This window comes from Mus musculus, chromosome 6, assembly GCF_000001635.26.
Source record: "Mus musculus strain C57BL/6J chromosome 6, GRCm38.p6 C57BL/6J".
NCBI classification, from domain to species: domain Eukaryota; kingdom Metazoa; phylum Chordata; class Mammalia; order Rodentia; family Muridae; genus Mus; species Mus musculus.
Genome location: NC_000072.6, coordinates 30,096,856 through 30,114,502, shown reverse-complemented (window position 1 = coordinate 30,114,502; position 17,647 = coordinate 30,096,856). Strand labels below are relative to the sequence as shown.

General features: G+C 42.3%; 1 protein-coding gene across 21 annotated transcripts in view; it reads right to left on the bottom strand.

Moving 5' to 3' along the window:
* Positions 1–17,647, bottom strand: part of Nrf1 (nuclear respiratory factor 1) — a 105,474-nt gene that overhangs the window by 38,956 nt on the left and 48,871 nt on the right. For all 21 annotated transcript variants that reach the window (XM_006505006.4, NM_001164226.1, NM_010938.4 and 18 more), the window contains 2 exons: positions 15,928–16,054; positions 12,194–12,334 (listed from right to left, as the gene is read on the bottom strand). In XM_006505006.4, coding sequence (XP_006505069.1) covers positions 12,194–12,334; positions 15,928–16,054 — 268 coding nt within the window. The remainder of the gene's footprint in view (positions 1–12,193; positions 12,335–15,927; positions 16,055–17,647) is intronic.

Genomic DNA, 17,647 nt, shown 5'->3' with positions numbered 1-17,647 from the left:
GTATAAGATGTTAAAAGAAATTGCTTTTCCATTTAGTAAGGTGAAACTAACCCAAGAGTTATTCCAAGTTCCTTGGAAGCAGCAGTAAGAGGCTTGGATGCAGATGGAGCAACATCTATATGAAATACATTATGGACTTCACTCAGCTTGATTTTGGGAAGCTAACTGAAGCCAAACCAGGCTTAAACCACAGTCAGCTGACATACTGACTCACATTTCCTGGCACAGGAACCAGTGTACGCATGTAGGAAGACAGTAGGTCTGTGGAGTGAATATTCTTCAGCACGTTTGATGATTTGGGGCAAGAAAAGCAGTTTATCAAGTTTAAACCTTAGATCATGTACCTATCAAGAACACATCTGTGCTGCCTTTGCACTGTAAAACCAGAGGGAGAGGAACATTTTGAGCAAGGAGTTGGAATCAAGGACTTGGCGATGGCTGTAACTAAACGGTAAAGCAAAAATGCTAGGGGATACTTAAGGATTAAGCTGCAGTGAATGAGTATGCCAACACTTTAATATGGAAGAATGGATCTCCTAGGTGTTTTTATAATTCTTTTTATAATAAATATGGAATCTCGGCTGGGCGTGGTGGTGCACTCCTTTAATCCCAGCACTTGGGAAGCAGAGGCAGGCGGATTTCTGAGTTCGAGGCCAGCCTGGTCTAGAGTTCCAGGACAGCCAGAGCTACACAGAGAAACCCTGTCTCGAAAAAAACCCAAAAACACCCCCCAAACCAAAAAAAAAAAAAAAAAAAAAAAAAAAAAAGGAATCTCATTATATCAGAAGATAATTCAAATAGTTATACAGCAGGGGACCATGCAGGCAAATCATCCATGCTTATATGACAAAGATAGGCCTAGTGACTTCCTATGTGGGCCATGCCATGGCATCTCTTCCTAAATGCTTCCGACTCACACATCTCCCACCCTCAGGCCATGATATAATACACTTCATGTATATTTGGCTCTGAGGCATCAAACAGAGGGCTAATAGAAATATATCTATTTGCAAACCCATGCTATCAGCTGCCTCATGAGGTCCTTTATCCTAGTTTCTTGACTGTCTTTTCTAGCCTCGAGCAGAAAAGGGCTTATATACATTTTCTATTTCTTCACTTAAAAAACAAGAGCACAAATGCACAAATGAAATAAACTGATGCTACAAACTTAAAAGTTCCTTTTTTAGTCCCATTAATAACAACCTACAAAAGGAGAGACTGTCCCAAATTTAAAAAAAAAAAAAAAAAAAAGAAGATTCATCTTATTTATCTATCCCCTCCCTCCCACCCCCCTCAGCCTGGCTTTGAACTTGAGAGTTTCCTTGCTCAGCCTCCTCAATGCTAAGACTAGAGGCATAGATCATCATGACTGACCAGAAAGGGACTGACTACATGGGGAAAATCAGTTACCAGTTGTCCAGCATAGAAACAGTTAAGTAATTCCCTTCCAGAATTTGACTCTGTGTCTTGTTCACTGCCAGTTGGCCTAATTAGTGGTCCTGGAGAGGTTGTGAGAGTAAAGCCTCTCAATGTGCTTGTTAAGGAAGGTCTGCTGTAATCCACAGGGAGACAATCAACAGGATCGGACTGTTCAGGCTGTCCTTAATTGGGCTAGAATAAGCTTGCTTGGCTGCTCTCATTCTGACTTAGGTCTCTGTGTGTGCCTAAAGGGCCCTAGGCTGACCAGTAAACTTACTCCAAGCACAGTAGAAAATACTGCTCCTTCCAGGGTACAACCAGAGAGAAAGGGCATCAAATCCATGTTAATAGCAAACAAAAGTAAAGACTGCAAGAGCTGGAGAGAGAGCTCACCGTGAGGAACACTGGTTGCTCTTCCAGGGGAACCCAAGTTTGACTCCTATTCACCCCATGGTAGTTCCCCACCCTCCCAACTCCCATGGTAGTTCTAAAGTCTGTTAAGTGCAGTTCCAGGGAAATTCAATGCCCTCTTCTGGTATCTACAGGCACTGCATGCATGTGGTGCACAGACACACCCACATATAAAAATAAAGATTACGTGAAAGTAAACTGGGCATGGTGACTTGTCTGCAATCCCAGCACTTGGGAGGCAGAAGCAGGAGTATCAGTTCCAGGTCATCCTTAGCCAAGGCAGCCACACGTACACAAACTATAGATGGTTTTAAAATAAGATTTTCTCAAATGCTAAACAGCCTAACTGAAGGGATGAGACATGCTGCTAAATGGAAGGTAGAACACTTTATTAGCATATTTAAGATGTGGGTTTCAATCTAGTATCTGGAGAAAAAGCAAAAGCCTAAACTAGCTAAAATGAAACAATCATTCCTACTATGCTAGAAACCTGCCCTTTGAAAATTCAGCTCCTTATCTGCTGTTCAGCAAATGTATTATCCTTAACACATGTTAAAACAGCATTGGCCACTCAGTCTCTCTGTCTCTACATCAGGGATATCTGAGGCTCCCCAATGGTATTTAAGACTCAATTGTAAGAAAACTTTCAAGTTAGCGTGTCTAACAATTCCACCTCTACTGGTCAGATAATACAAATCACCACCATATCTGTGAGTTAGGTATCTACAGGTTCACTCAACTGTAAGCAAATACTCAGGGTTAAAAAAAAAAATTACGGGCTGGAGAGATGGTTCAGCGGTTAAGAGCACTGACTGCTCTTCCAAAGGTCCTGAGTTCAAATCCTAGCAACCACATGGTGGCTCATAACCACCCGTAATGAAATCTGATGCCCTCTTCTGGAGTGTCTGAAGACAGCTACAGTGTAATTATATATAATAAATAAATAAATATTTTTAAAAAATTACCTGTACTGAATATGTACCAACTGGTCTTTTCCATAGTTATTTCTTAGATAATACAGTCTAACGATCACTTATATGGCATTTACATTGGATTATGTATTGTATATAGGCAATGCAGAGATGATTTAAAGTCTATAGAAATATCTCGTACAAACACTATGTGCCATTTTCTGTAATACAGTGAGCATTGGTGGATTTGGGTATCAGTAGTGGGTTCTCTATGGACTCTGAGGACAGCTGTGTAACACATAAGAGAAAGTAGCATATATTAAACCATGCAGAAAGGTCTACAGTCTACAAGAAAATTGTGTTGAGGCAGAGAAGGTAAACTGGAGATGATTTTTTAAATCTGTGTGTATGATCCATGCCTCAGCATTATTATGAAGGTCAAAGGACAACTCTGGATGAAGGTCCCCACTTTTGTTACAACAGAATCCAGCAAGCAAGCTGGCCTGCGAGCTCCAGGCCATTCTCCTGTCTCTGACTCCAATCTCTCTGTTTGGATTACAGACATATATCACCATGCCAGATTTCCTGTGGTTCTGGGGATTTGAATTCAGATCTACACACTTGTGACAAGCCCTCCTCCCTCTGAGACACCTTCCCAGCCAGGCCTTGCTATTTTAATTTGAAATGAGGAACTTGCAGGTTGACAGGCCAGTTACATACAAAGGAATACATATCTGAATGTGTATTCAAGGGCATTAGAGAACTAGAGCCAAATGATTTCCTTACTCGTTAGCTGGATTATTTGCACTACCAATTTTGGTTCAGAGATGATGAAAGTGGCTAATCCTTATGCGAATATAGTTGCCTACAATTGCTAGCACAAACACTGGCATCTCTTGAACACTGGTTTTTCTCAATCTTATTCCCTCCCCACTCAAAGCACACTGCTATAGAAAACATGGGATGAGCCGGTGTGAAACTGTAACCTCACTGGGCAGTGGTGGCGCACGCCTTTAATCCCAGTACTTAGGAGGCAGAGGCAGGCAGGTTTCTGAGTTTGAGGCCAGCCTGGTCTACAAAGTGAGTTCCAGGACAGCCAGGGCTATACAGAGAAACCCTGTTTTGGAAAAACAAAAACAAAAAAGAAAATGAAAACAGAAACTGTAACCTCAGAATGAGTAAGGTCAAGGACTGGCAAGTGGACCCATCCAAGGCCTTCTTCAGACAAGCCACACTTTTGCTTCCCATGATCACACCCAGGAACCTCTTCAAGTGCTGCCCTGCAAGCCTCAGGTTTTCTTACTCTCAGGTTGGTCAGTCTCTGCGGGCTTGTGGTAGCTACACTCTTTATGTAAACTACACACTAAAATAACATGCTAGCTTGCCTACCAATTCAGTGTCCTGACTAGACTGATGAATAATATCTTTCCCTGTAGGCCCAATTCTACTCATTCCATTACCATTTTAGAAAGGCACCTGGGTTTCTGAAGACAAACCGATCAGTGCTGTCCTGCACTCGGTGCAGTGTGCTTCTTCCACTCAACAGCTCCCTCCAGACAGGTCTCTGGACGACTGTGCTCACGGCTTGTTCTCTAGCAGCTGCCAATAACTGCTTCTCAGGCATCTCCTCTTGACAGGCATTTAAGTTCTCTAGGGAGGTTGGTGCTGTCGCCTCAGACCTCACTGCTCTTCCTCCTCAAACTCAGAGACCTGCCTGCTCCTGACTCACGAGTAAGCGGTTAAAAGCAGGCACATGTCTACAGTGTGTGCATCTTAGGAAGAAACTGTGGAAAGTGAAACTGCTGGTCAAAGGAACTCACACTCAACACTGACAGACACCATCTTTCCCTTTCCCACCCCAGCTGACAGTACGAACTGGTTCATACTTATGTTATAGGTGTTTTTTCCCAGTAATTACTACAGGCACGCATGTCTAGTACCCACAGAGGTCAGAAGAAGGCATTGGATTCCCTGGACTTGGAGTTACAGAAGATTGTAAGCTGCCACCTAAGTGCCATGAATTGAACCCAGGTCCCCTACAGGATGAACAACTGTTCTTAATGGCCGAGCCATCTCTTCCGTCAAACTTCCCGTATGTCCTTCCTCCTTCCTCCCTCCCCCCCCCCCACCCCCCCTTGTTACTTACTGAGCTTTCTGGTTCGAGCTTATCTGATATGGAGGAAAGGTTTCCTATTTATTAATGAGTTGAATTTTTTTTTATATATTTGCTGGTTATTTGTTTTTTCAGTGAGCTACTTATAATGCTTTGTCAATTTTTCTAAATTTATCTCATTAATTTGAAAGAAGCATTAATTTATTCTGCATATTAATTATTTATCATATAAGTTGCAAATATCTCCTTGGTCTTATTGTATCTTAAATGTGTAATTTCCTTGGTCATCATCCCTTTCCTTAGCTTTTTTTTTGTTTTGTTTTGTTTTTTTTTTTTTGTTTTTTGAGACAGGGTTTCTCTGTGTAGTCCTGGCTGGCCTCGAACTCAGAAATCCACCTGCCTCTGTCTCCCGAGTGCTGGGATTAAAGGCGTGTGCCACCACGCCTGGCTTTCCTTAGCATTCTTGAATATACCTATGCTTCTCTGCTTAAAATATACTATGTCCTATTTAAGAATATATCACATGATTCCGTTTTGTTTTATTGAGACGACTGTCCTGGAACTCACTCTCTAGACCAGGATGGCCTCAAACTCAGAGATCACTTGCCTGCTTCCCTCAAGTGCTAGGATTAAAGGCATGTGCCATCATGTCCAGCTTACATCACATATTTTAAAAATTATGATTGATTTATTTTCTGTGGCCATGTGTGTTGGTTTTCACTTTCTACCATATGGGCCTGAGGTAGTGGGCTTCAGTTGTGGGAGGCTTGGAGGCAAGTGCCCCACGTGCTTGCTGCCCCTACACCATATCCCAATCTGCCTGATTTTTAAAAAAGGTGTGTGTGTGTGTGTGTATGAGAGACAGACAGACAGACAGACAGACACACATGGGGGGTGGGGAAGGGAGTGTTTCTGGGTATTTAAACTTAGGTCCTCATAATTGTGTGACAAGCCCTTTATACACCAAGGCATCTCCCCAGCCAGGTGGAGGCCACAGAGGAAGATGACTGTCTGTCTGTCCCTTCTGGTGACACTGCAGCTTAAACCTAGTGTCTGGTATGTGTTAGGCAAGCACTCTACCACCGAGCTATATATATCCCCATCCCCTCTAACTGATATTTGGTAAATCATGGCATAGCATGGCATGGCACATTCACACTCTGAAAACCCTCAGATAGTAAGAATGCCTGCTGGATATGGTAGCAAATATCTAAAATCCTAGCACTTGGAAGTCAGAGACGGGAGGATCAGGAGTTCAGCACCAGCCTGCCTGAGTTATAAGATAATGTAAGGAAGCCTGCTTTGCATGGAGAGGCATCTTGAAAAAAAAAAAAAAATATATATATATATATATATATATATATATATATATATATATATATATATATATATATATCAGTGGGTAACACAAAATCTGAGGGGTTAATACTACAGGTATTTGAGTTTCAGCCACAAAATTCAGATTTAGCTGGCCTCAAGTATGAACCATATACCTAGATTCTAAATTCCCCAGGTAAGTTAGTGTGAAGCCACCCGAAGACCACCAGACTTACACTTTAATCCAGCTCCCCCTTTCTCTCCTTTAAAGTCAACATAAAATCTACTACCTTAACACACAAAATTCGGGGACACTTACTGCACTCACTAAGTCGTTTGACATCACCACTATTTCCAGAATCATTTTATTGCAAACAGAAATTCTGTTAAAACCTTAACTCCCATTTGGACTCCCCCAGTCCCTGGTAACCTTTCCGCTACTTTTTATCAGTATGGTTTTACCCATTAGAGACTGCCCCATTTCCCTTTATTACACTTGGCATGTGTTTACTACTGTTAGTATAGGAAAAACCACAGCCATGATTTATCAAAACAAAACAAAACCCTTGAAAAACCCTGACAGCAGACGCAATGTTTTCTAAGGAAAATGAATCAAATGCTGTGACTAACCCTTCCTGACGAAGCATCTGCTGTGTGGACTATTTTAGAAGGCTTTCCTGAAACTAGTGAATTACTGCCCAGTTGCATCATTGCTCCAGGGACAAAGATGGCCCCAGTGAGAATACAGAGGAGGGCAGCAATTTCAAGGATGCAGGGAGAAAAACCACCCAAAAGAGAGGTAGAGTGAACCAGTTATCCTGGGCAGGCTTTTTAGAGATGATTCTGGAATTCCTTCCATAATAAGAGTCTTTACCATATCCTTTCAAATACAGCTCTTTCCAAAACGTACAACTTCTCCAGAATATGGAAGTCCTATCCTACTCAATTGTGGCAATGAGAACTAATTAGTTGGTTGGTTTGAAACTCACTATGGAGACCAGACTGTGCTCAAATGTAGAGATCCACCTGCCCTGCTCCTACCTCCCAAATGCTGTAGTAAAGGCTGTGAGGCTTCTCCTCCAAGGAGACTGTTTTTAATATGTGGAAAGTCTTCAGGAAAGAATGGTTTCTGGCTCCAGGTGCCCCTGAGAACTAGCAGCAGGGGTTGGCATCACTGAACTGTGCCCTGTGCCCCCAACTCCACATCTACCGATCATACTGGGCACCTGAGAAGCACACTTGATCCAGCATACCTAGAAAAACTTGCTAACACGACCTGCCAATTTTCTGAAAAACAAGGCATTCACAGTTGTATACACTTATAGTCTCTACTACCTGGGAAGTTGCGGCAGGAGAACTGCTTGAGCTCAAAAGTTCAAGACCTTCTGAGTATGGTGGCACACACCTTTAATTCTACCACCTGGGATGCAGAGGCAGGTTTGTGTGTTAACGCCAGCCTGATCACACAGTGAGTCTAGGATAACCTGAGCTACATAGTGAGTCTCAGTTTCAAGGGCAAAAAAAAAAAAAGTTCAAGTCAACTCTTGGCAACATAGACCCCAACTCACCCCCCCAAAATGGATTATTCTGCTAATCCTTATTTTAACCTTCTCAAATTTTTATGTAAGAGTGGTTTAAAAAGAGAATTCTTTTTTTCCTCATCTTCCCCCCCCCCGCCCCATGTGTGTGTGTGTGTGTGTGTGTGTGTGTGTGTGAGAGAGAGAGAGAGAGAGAGAGAGAGAGAGGAGTGAGATGCTTTTCATGACAAGGTCTCATACTGCCAGACTGTCCTCAAACTTGTTTTGCAGCTGAGGCTGGCCTTGAGCTTGAACTTCTGGCCCTCCTGCCTTCACTTCACCTCCTAAGCACCGAGGTTACAGATGTTCACCATTGCCCTTGGCCAAGAATTATACATTCAAAACAAAGCAAAAAGAAAAACCCAAAGAACAACAGCAAAGCCCTGACACAGCTCTGCTTCTGAATTCAGGGCAGTCAGCTCTGCATGGAGTTCAACTGCTCCGTTCTGTGATGCCCATCTACTTGCATGAGCCAATTTTCAGTGTTTAAAGAGAAAAGAAAGGGGAGCCAGGGAGATGACTTAGCAGTTAAGAATGCATACTGCTCTTGCAGAGTACTGCAGGGTAAAAGGTGTTGTCTTCTGGCTTCTACAGGCATATGCATATACATGTATACATACTCTCTCCCTCCCCCACAATTAAAAATAAAGCCAACTGCACCTGAGTGTGTTGGCACATGCCTTTAATTCCAACACAGGGGATGCAGAGACAGGCGAATTTCTGTCCGTTTGAGGCCAGCCTGATATACATAGCAAATTCCAGGTAAGCCACGGCTGCACATGGAGACTCTCTCTTGATATAAGCCTTTGAGAAGAAATAAATGCTAACAGTAATGATAAAATTGTGAGATGGTTTAATTTTCAAAGCACTTTCCTCCACAATACCTAATTTTTGCTTCCTCCAATTTTATGAGGCAGGAAAGCTTATGAAACTGAGGCCTAGAGGGCTGGAGAGATGGCTCAGGAGTTAAGAGTGCTGACTGCTCTTCCAGAGGTCCTGAGTTCAAATCCCAGCGACCACACGGGTGGCTCACGACTGTATAATTGGACCCAAAGCCCTCTTCTGGTGTGTCAGGAGCAGCATGCTCATATATATTATATTACAATAAACAAGCAAAGAAACAAACAAATAAATAAATCTTTAAGGAAAAAAGCGAGGCCTAGAGTTAATATATAGTAGTATTTGGACTAGAAACTAGATTTTAGTATTCTTATAAAAACAAGTAAACTGATTTACAGAGAGTCAATAAAGCTAACATGAGGCCAGCATGAAATGAGTCTCCTTGGATGACTCAGAACACACTCCAGGTCTGTACCCAGAATCACACATCTGCCTTAGCTCCACACCACACAGTAGAGCTGCGATAGTTAACAGAGCATAGCTGTAGTATAGTCTAAAGTCTGAAATTAATTACAATAGTCTGAAATCTAGAATTAACATTCTATCATTTGGCTTTTTATGGCTACAGTCATATCTGAATTGTGCTTTCTAAACTTTGGCGGGGGAGGGAGAGAGAAAGAACACAAATGGATGCCTTTGTGAAGAATGTAGTAGTATGCCTTCCAACTCTCTATGGAGATCCAAGGTAGTAAAAAGAGTTCACAACATTTTCATTCCAAAATAAAGAAAAAAAATAAAATTTGGTCAAAGCAGAAACATTATCAAACCTGTACCCTAAAAAATTCAAGTTAAATGTAAAAACTGAAAATACTTTGATTTCTGTGATTATAAAAACACCCATAAAAAGAAAACCCACAAAATTATTAATCTATGCTTATCTACAAAAAAAATGAAAATTACTCCGTTGCCATGCATAACTAATGACTTAGCATTTTGATGTACACTCTTACAAGCTTTAGTGTACACACTTGAGTATGGTTTGTGTACACAATTTGGAAGATGATGTCAACCAGCACTTTGTGTTCTCTGTATTTAAAAACCAAATCTAGCCTTTGGAAAAAAAGAAAAAAGAAAAAGAAAAACAGTAAAGCCTTCACCTCCTAAAATCAGGTAAGAAAGGCAACTTTCCTTTTTACTGTTTGCTGTACCTCCTAGGCGCTCGTCTACTATCACAGAGACCATAGGTCACTGAATAGTCAACGGCCTTGTCGTCTGGGCCATGGTATGCCTCCTCCCATGTAAGCAGTTGGCATTCCTATTATAATTTAAGCACTAGTTAAATTCTATACTCTGGAACCTTTCCTGTTGTAAGCAATGCTGTCACGAACAGCAAACGTCGCTGCTTCTCTTGCCAGCAGCCCCACACACCTTTTAAAGATTATTTATACCTCTACTGTTCATTACGTGCACACATCCATGAGAAGGGTAGATGGATGACTATTCAGTGAGCCTGCAGAGGCTGTCAGGCTCTGGACCTGGAGAGCTCGGCAGTCACAAGCCCCTGCAAGCACAGCTGCTGAGAAGCAAATTCAGGCTAACTCTGGGCCATTTGTCCACACTGCACTCTGAAGCAGCCTCCGACCAAGTGTACCAGTTCATACTCTCATAAATAGTAGGGAGAAGTGCTTTGTCCTGTGCCTCTTGTCTAAACCAGGCTTAGTTTGAAATTGAAGACTTCTTTTGCTACTACTAAAAGTGAAAAGCTTTATGATCATTTAACATAGAGAGTTATTTGGCTCAGCTTAAGATATGAGGAAGCAAAACAATAATAAGGCTGAGGGGAGAAAATATGAGTATCTAAACATTTTCTGAACACTTAGAAAAGTTTCCATTCAGGTATGGCTGGTCTTCTATCATCCTACTTAGTCCTCTTTACATTGTCATTTTTAAATGTTTATTTATTATGGGGAGCATTACCATAGAGCACAGGAGGTGCTCAGAGGACAACTTTTGGGGGCCAGTTCTCTCCTCCCACCATGTGAATTCTGGAGATTGGGTTCAGGTCGCTAGGTTTGGTTGTAAGTGCCTTTAATCATCTCATGGGTCTCCTTTAAAATGCTGAAGCATTTTTAAACTATTTGTTATGTTTTATTTTCAATCCTCGACTGCAGTGAACACGGCGTACAACGAAGGCTGCCCAGCTGGGGATGAAGGGTCAGTTCTCCTTGGATCTGTCACTGTGCTATGCTGTTTACCACGCATGTGGCCTGGAATGAAGCACACTGAGGTTCCCATGTTCTGCTTTCCAAACAGTAACTGCTCCATTTTTTTTTTTGCAGCTATTGGCTGTTCTTCATGAAAATCAACATTTAGGCATGTTTATTATCGTCAAAACCTTGGACCATTTCAACTAACACATCTAAAATGGCAGTGGGGGAGAAAAACCCATCGCAGAAGAGGATTCGCACTAGTATCCTACACCAGCGGTTCAGCTGGCTTTTCATGCACTTTATGGTTGAGAGACAGAGAACATTCCTACAATTAGCCATGCAAAATGGAACCAGCAACAGATTGTAACACCAACTGTGAAGGGGCAGGGTATGCCTTTCTTTCTGAATGACTGAAAGATCCTTCATGTTCACAGAACGCTATATGTTCCAAAAGATGACAGTTTAGGTTTAGAATGTATTTAAAAAAAAAAAAAAAAAAGCAGGGTTGCGCTCACTATGTATTCCAGGCTAGCCCTGAACTCTTCTGATTCTCTCACATCTCTCCTCAGGTGCTAGGATGACAGCCCACGGGATACCAAACTCAGTTCTAGCTTTATATTTATAAAAGGCATGTATTTCTCATCAAGTCTCTGCTTCAGACCCATTCAAGCTGATCCCTGCTATACTGAATTTAGCTTTGTTCCAATACTCTTAGGCTATTTACTAAACAGGTTCTATTGTTTACATGACATGCTATTTTAGGTGTTGAGCAGCTAAACTGAGCAGCAATAAAAAATAAAATAAAAAGTCACCATTTCTCAGCCTTTTGGCTAAGACCAAGTGTAAAAAAAAAGTCATTGCTTTAAAATTCTACCTAGAAAAACAGAACAAAACTAAAAGTTAGTAATTAAGCCAGGTGTGGTAGCACACACCTTTAGTCCCAGCACCTGGAGGCTGAGGCAACTATTCTGAGTTTGAGGCCAGCCTGGTCTACACAGCAAATTCCAAATCACTCAAGGCTACATAGAGAAACCCTATCTCAAAAACCTGGGGTGGGGGTAAGAGTGGGGAGGAGCAGAGGAGCAGCCTAGCCTGCTAAACTTGTCTCCTCAAACTTTGAACAGTCTCCAGGTCAGACTAACCCCAAGCAGAAAGTTCTCTTCCCTAGCACAGAAACCTGGTGAAAGGAGAGCGTGGGCAGCGGGCAGAGGTGACAGTGTGTGCTGAGTCAGGAGACTCCTCCTGGGACTTGGCCTTGCCCAAGGCTGCCACACACTCCAGTCTGGGTCTCAAGCTCTGGTCACATCGCCAACCACAAAGCTAGAGGAGTGAAGAGAGGCCGCCCACATCTGCATCTCTTATCTTTGCATCTCCTCCTCCTTTCCCGCCTTGTACCTGGGTCATTTTGTCCACAGAGACTGGAATCCCATCGATGGTGAGAGGCGGCAGCTCTGAATTAACCTCCTGTGGCGCAGGGGCGTGTTCTGCCAGAGCAGACTCGAGGTCTTCCAGGATCATGCTCTTGTACTTTCGCACCTGCAGGGAATTAAGGGCAGAAGTAAACAAGATGCTCAACAGCCAGGGAGAGCTGGTGCCAAGCAACAAGACAGTGGGTGGGGCTGGTTCCCTTAGCCACTGCAGAACTCCAAGAACAAATACTCCTCCAAGTAGAAGGAGAAAATACCCGCTGGCCCCAAAGACACCACATTGAACAGAATCAAACGAAAAGATGATGAAATTTTAGGTAACAGCAGTAGGAAGGAGCCAGTGGGAGAAGTCCACTGCTTCTCAGTTAAAAGTCACGTTTTCTCAAGCTACAGAGATCTTTTACCAGTTCCAGGTATAATATAAATAACATTCATTACTCTGCATTTCCCATGTCCCCATCTAATGACAGTTAACTGTTAAAATCACTTTCCAGATTGGAGGGCTTATGTCTCTAAACTCTAATGCATTTGAAAATGCTTTTGTGTGTGTGTGTGTACCATAAAGACAAAAGATCCAACTGCTTAAGAGAGAGGCTGGACTGAAAAGAATGAGTGTGAAAAGTACCATTACCAGCAAGGCCCAAGGTCAGGGAGCCCCATCGTCACCCTCTCCTCCACCTTGAGGTAATGGTTGGACACAGTGGTGAACTTCAAAGCAATGGTGCTGCTCTGTGTGTTGGTCCAGGTCTGAACCTGGCTCATCCATTGTAGTGAAACCCATCTTAAGACAGCAGAACCTTCCAGAGCCGCAGCACAGCGCATATGCACATTCTTCCAACATAAGCAAGAGTAGGCAAACACTGACTCCACCATCAATAATGGGTTTATTCACTTAGAAGAATACACAAGGGGAATGAGAATGTGTCTAGGGATAATAAAGCTAGGAATTATGGAAATATAACTAGATGGGATAGGAAATTAACTTGTTTTTAGGCCTTAAGGCATTCTCTTGGGGATGGGGAAAAATTTTTGGCAAGAAGTTCCAACCATGTTTTCTGTTCTGTGAACTTACTGCCTTACTGGGGGGTCTCATTGTGAGGCACCAAAGAGAAAGATCCCATATTGTACTTCACTGACCTCAACAGTAGTAACCAGTCTAGTTCCAAAGCTATAGAATCCTCCAGATAGGAGAGCCAAGGGGATGAGACAAAAATAGTCCAAACACTAGACTCACTATAAAAAAAGACTAACTCAAAGTTGGGAAACACTGGGCTATTACTATTCTATTAGTCAGTATCCAGTAAGCCTTTTCATGGATCAGGAAAAAAGTCAGATTCTGGTATTTTGTTAGACTTATCAATGCTATACAATTCCTTAACAATACTGATTAAAAGAATGCTGATAGAATTATGTTTTGTAGTAATTTACAACAAAATAATTCCAGGTTAATGCAGCACTCCCACCTAAGCTAGCTTAGTAAAGTATATATACTTCTTCAAATCAGAAGGCTGGTGTTTCAATTCTACCTGGCCTCTCAATTCGGAGATGCCCTCCCCACTCTTCACCCCAAAACCTAACTCTAAAACTGCTAGTCAGCCTCCTCACTTCTTTGCTTCTACCAAATTCTTTTCTGCTTCTTATCCTAAGTGTTCATTTTTCAAAGTCCAACTCAATTTCCACATGTGCTCCGAAAAACCTTAGCAAGTGTTCCTGTCTTAGTTATCTTCCCGCTTTAAATTCTTAGTGTCGAATATATTATTATCCCCAGAATACACTGTGCACACCAATACCTGACCCTGCTGAGCAGAGCAACCTTTCCTTCCCATCTTCCTTCCTTCCTTCCTCTTGGTTTTACAAGACAGGGTTTCTTTGAGACATTCTGGCTGTAGACCAGAATAGCCTCAAACTCAGAAATCTGCCTGCTCTGCCTCCCAAAAAACCCTTTCTTTTTAATATGTATCATGAAATATATCATGTATTCAGACACAGGGAGGTAGGTACATTATCAAATACTCTTATGAATATCAAGGATAGAAGGTTAGGTTTAGTACATTTACAAAGATCATTTGAATTCTAGAAACAGATTTACTTTTGAAAATTTAGAAACTGGCCTTCTGGTCAGGTTGAAGAAAGAAAAAGAAAAAGTCTTGGACTAGATATTATGATTTTTCTGAATTTCTGAAGCTTTCTAGATGTAAGGAGTCTTTGGAAATTTGCATCAAAGACCTTTTTAAAAACTTACCCCTATCCCATGTAGACTACAGCTTGTCATCTGAAGCATAAAGGAGAGCTGGGGATTCAAACTCGGGCCCTCAGGCTTGCTTTACCAACTGAGCAACAACCTCCCCGTCTCACAGCTACTACATGGAAAGCATTGGCCTACATTTTATACAAGTGAAGCTCTTTTTAAAACCCTATATAAACAAATGAAGGACAGTCCACTGATCTATCAGGGAGAGCATTGAAATAAATAAAGACAGTCAGATGACTTGTAGGAAGCTGGCGCTAACTCCAGCGCTCCCTCTGCCCCGTGGTTGTGAGTGTGCTCACTGGGCCCTAGCAAATACTATAGGCTCCAATTTTTGACTGAAGAGTTTTATCTTCAAAAGCCCTGGAAAACCTCTTGAGAAGTTTTCACTTTGTTATCAAGAAAATATTTCAGGCTACTCCTGTCAAGCTCAAGAAAGCCAATGGCTTGCACAGAGCCCTGTGCTGGCCCTCAGAGCACAGCAGCCCGTGAGTTAGCTCCACCTCTGCCTGAGCTCAGGGTTCTTTATGCTATTTCCCCTGAACAGTTTTTTTTTTTTTTTTTTTTTCTGTTTGTTTTTCCAGACAGGGTTTCTCTGTGTAGCCCTGGCTGTCCTGGAACTCACTCTGTAGACCAGGCTGGCCTCGAACTCAGAAATCCGCCTGCCTCTGCTTCCGAGTGTGGGATTAAAGGCGTGAGACACCACGCCCGGCTGCAAAGGGATTTTTAAATATCCAAATACATGGTTAATAAAATGCTTCCAATTTGGCTTATAAAATTAACATCCTGGAGTCATCTAGTGTTTTGCTTCAGATATAAATCAAAATTTCACATTGGTTCTTTTTTTTTTTTTTTAAAGATGTCTAATTTAGCTTTTTTAAAAAGATGTATAATTTAGCTCAAGATGGCCTTGGAACCAGCCAGATAACCTTGAATACCTGATCCTCCTGCCTCTGCCTCCTACCTGCTGAGACTACAGGCATGTACCACAATTAGTAAGGTCCTTAGGATGAACACAACACTTCATGCACATTAGGCAAGGGCTCTACCAGCTGGGCTATATCCTCAGCCCTGCACTGGCTTCTTCAGTAAAATAGTCTCTCTCTCTTTTTTTTTTTTAAACTGCATCTGGTGGGGTACAATACATTGTTTTAGTAAGTAAAAACAGTAATGATTCTTTAAAATATTATGTATACTCAGAGCAGAAGAGCTCTGGCCACCAAGTCAAACATCAAGCTAGGTTCAACAAAAGCCTCCCACTGCTCGCTGCTCTCAGCTGACAAAAGAGGACCACTAACAAGGCATCTTTCTGACCACTGCATGGGGCTGATCTTATCTGTTTCCATCTGCAAAAACTGTCTCCTCCTTCCATCCAGAGTACTGACCTGCAAAGAAGAAAGGCCAAAGTCTACACAAAGCAGAGGGCCTCTGGGCACTGCTCAGATCTTACTTACCACATTCTCCAAAGGTGCTGCGCCAAACACCTTGAAGACAGGGTTGGGTTTGGAGGGTGAGATGCAGAGTACAATCGCTTGCTGTCCCACTCGCGTCGTGTACTCATCCAACGTGGCTCTGAGTTTCCTGAACAGAACGGAAACAAGGTTACTGTGACAGAGGATGCATGCCCCAATGGAAGCGGAGCAAACTCCCTGTGGGTGGAGACAATTTTGATCGGACGTCTTCTGAAATATGACAATGGGAAGGAGAGGTAAGTATGGAAGTCTACCAGAGGAAGTGTGCACACTACACCACCATGCCTAGCTACAGCTTTGTACTGTATTGTGACAGAGACACAGTCCTACTGAGCTTTAACTGTCAACTTGACACAGACTGAGAAGGCAGACTCACTGAGCAATTGGTGAGATTAGACTGGCCTGTGGGCATGTCTGCGAGAGATTTGTCTTGACTGCACATTGATATAGGAGCACCCAGGCCATGGTGGGCAGCACTATTCTTTGGACAGGTGGTCCTGTGCTGCGTCAGAAAGCTAGTTAAAAGTATAAGCCTGTAAGTGTACTTTGGTACACACCTTTAATTCCAGCACTTGGGAAACAGACAGGCAATCTTTGTCAATTCAAAGCCAACCTGGTCTATGTGGTGAGTTACCACATAGCAAAAAATAATAAAAATGAAAAATGCAAATACCAAGATTGCAAGACAAAATCCATATCGCCTAGAAGGGAACAAGCAAGGAGCATTCCTCCAAGGTTTCTGCCAGGCTCGGCTCTGATGACCTTGACCTGACTTAAGCCCTTTCTTCCCCCCAGTTGCTTTTGGTCAGAGTATTTATCACAAAAAAGAAACTAGAACACAAACCCACAGTGTTTGCCAATGAGGATGAAATGGGTCTCTGCATTAGCCCCACTTGCCGGTGGGAGTCTGCTCCAAACCCCCACTGGAGACCTATAAGTTGAGACAGAATCAAACCCTCTCTCTCTCTCTCTCTATATATATATATATTGTGTTTTCCTCCTATACATACATACATACCAACGATAAAGTTTAATTTATAAGCTAAGAATAATAAGAGATGAATGATAACTAATCAAAGAAACAATTATAACAGGCTGGAGAGATGGCTTAATGCTTAAGAGTACTTACTGCTCTTTCAGAGGATCTGGGTTTGATTCCTAGTACACCCTTATATGGCCTACTGTCTGCAACTCCAGGTTTAAGGGTCTAATGCCTCTGGTTTCCTCAAGAGCACATAGACCCATGCAGGCACACAAAACCCTCTTCTGACCAATGTGGGCACCAGGCATTAACATGGTACACATACATATACAGGCAAAATACTCATACACATAAAATAATTAAATTAGAATTTTAAAATAAGAAGATTCAAATTATAACAATATCTTCAGTAAAATTATCTAAAACTCATTATCTACTTTAGAACTCTGCATCTACTGTTTTTGGACCTCTGAGGTGACTAGCCTCAGAAAGCAAACCCTCCAATAAAGTGAGAGACCAAGCTAGAAGCAGCTCAGGGACTAGCCTCTATTTCATAGTACCACAGAAAATCTGCAGCAGTTCTTGAATGAATGGTTGATATTCACCACCTCCAATCCTCTCTCCACTCTTCATGTAGCTCAGGCTAGCTCAAAGCCAATGACCTGCCTAGCTCAGTCTCTTGAGTGCTAGGATTACAGATATGCCCTAACCATGCCTTGA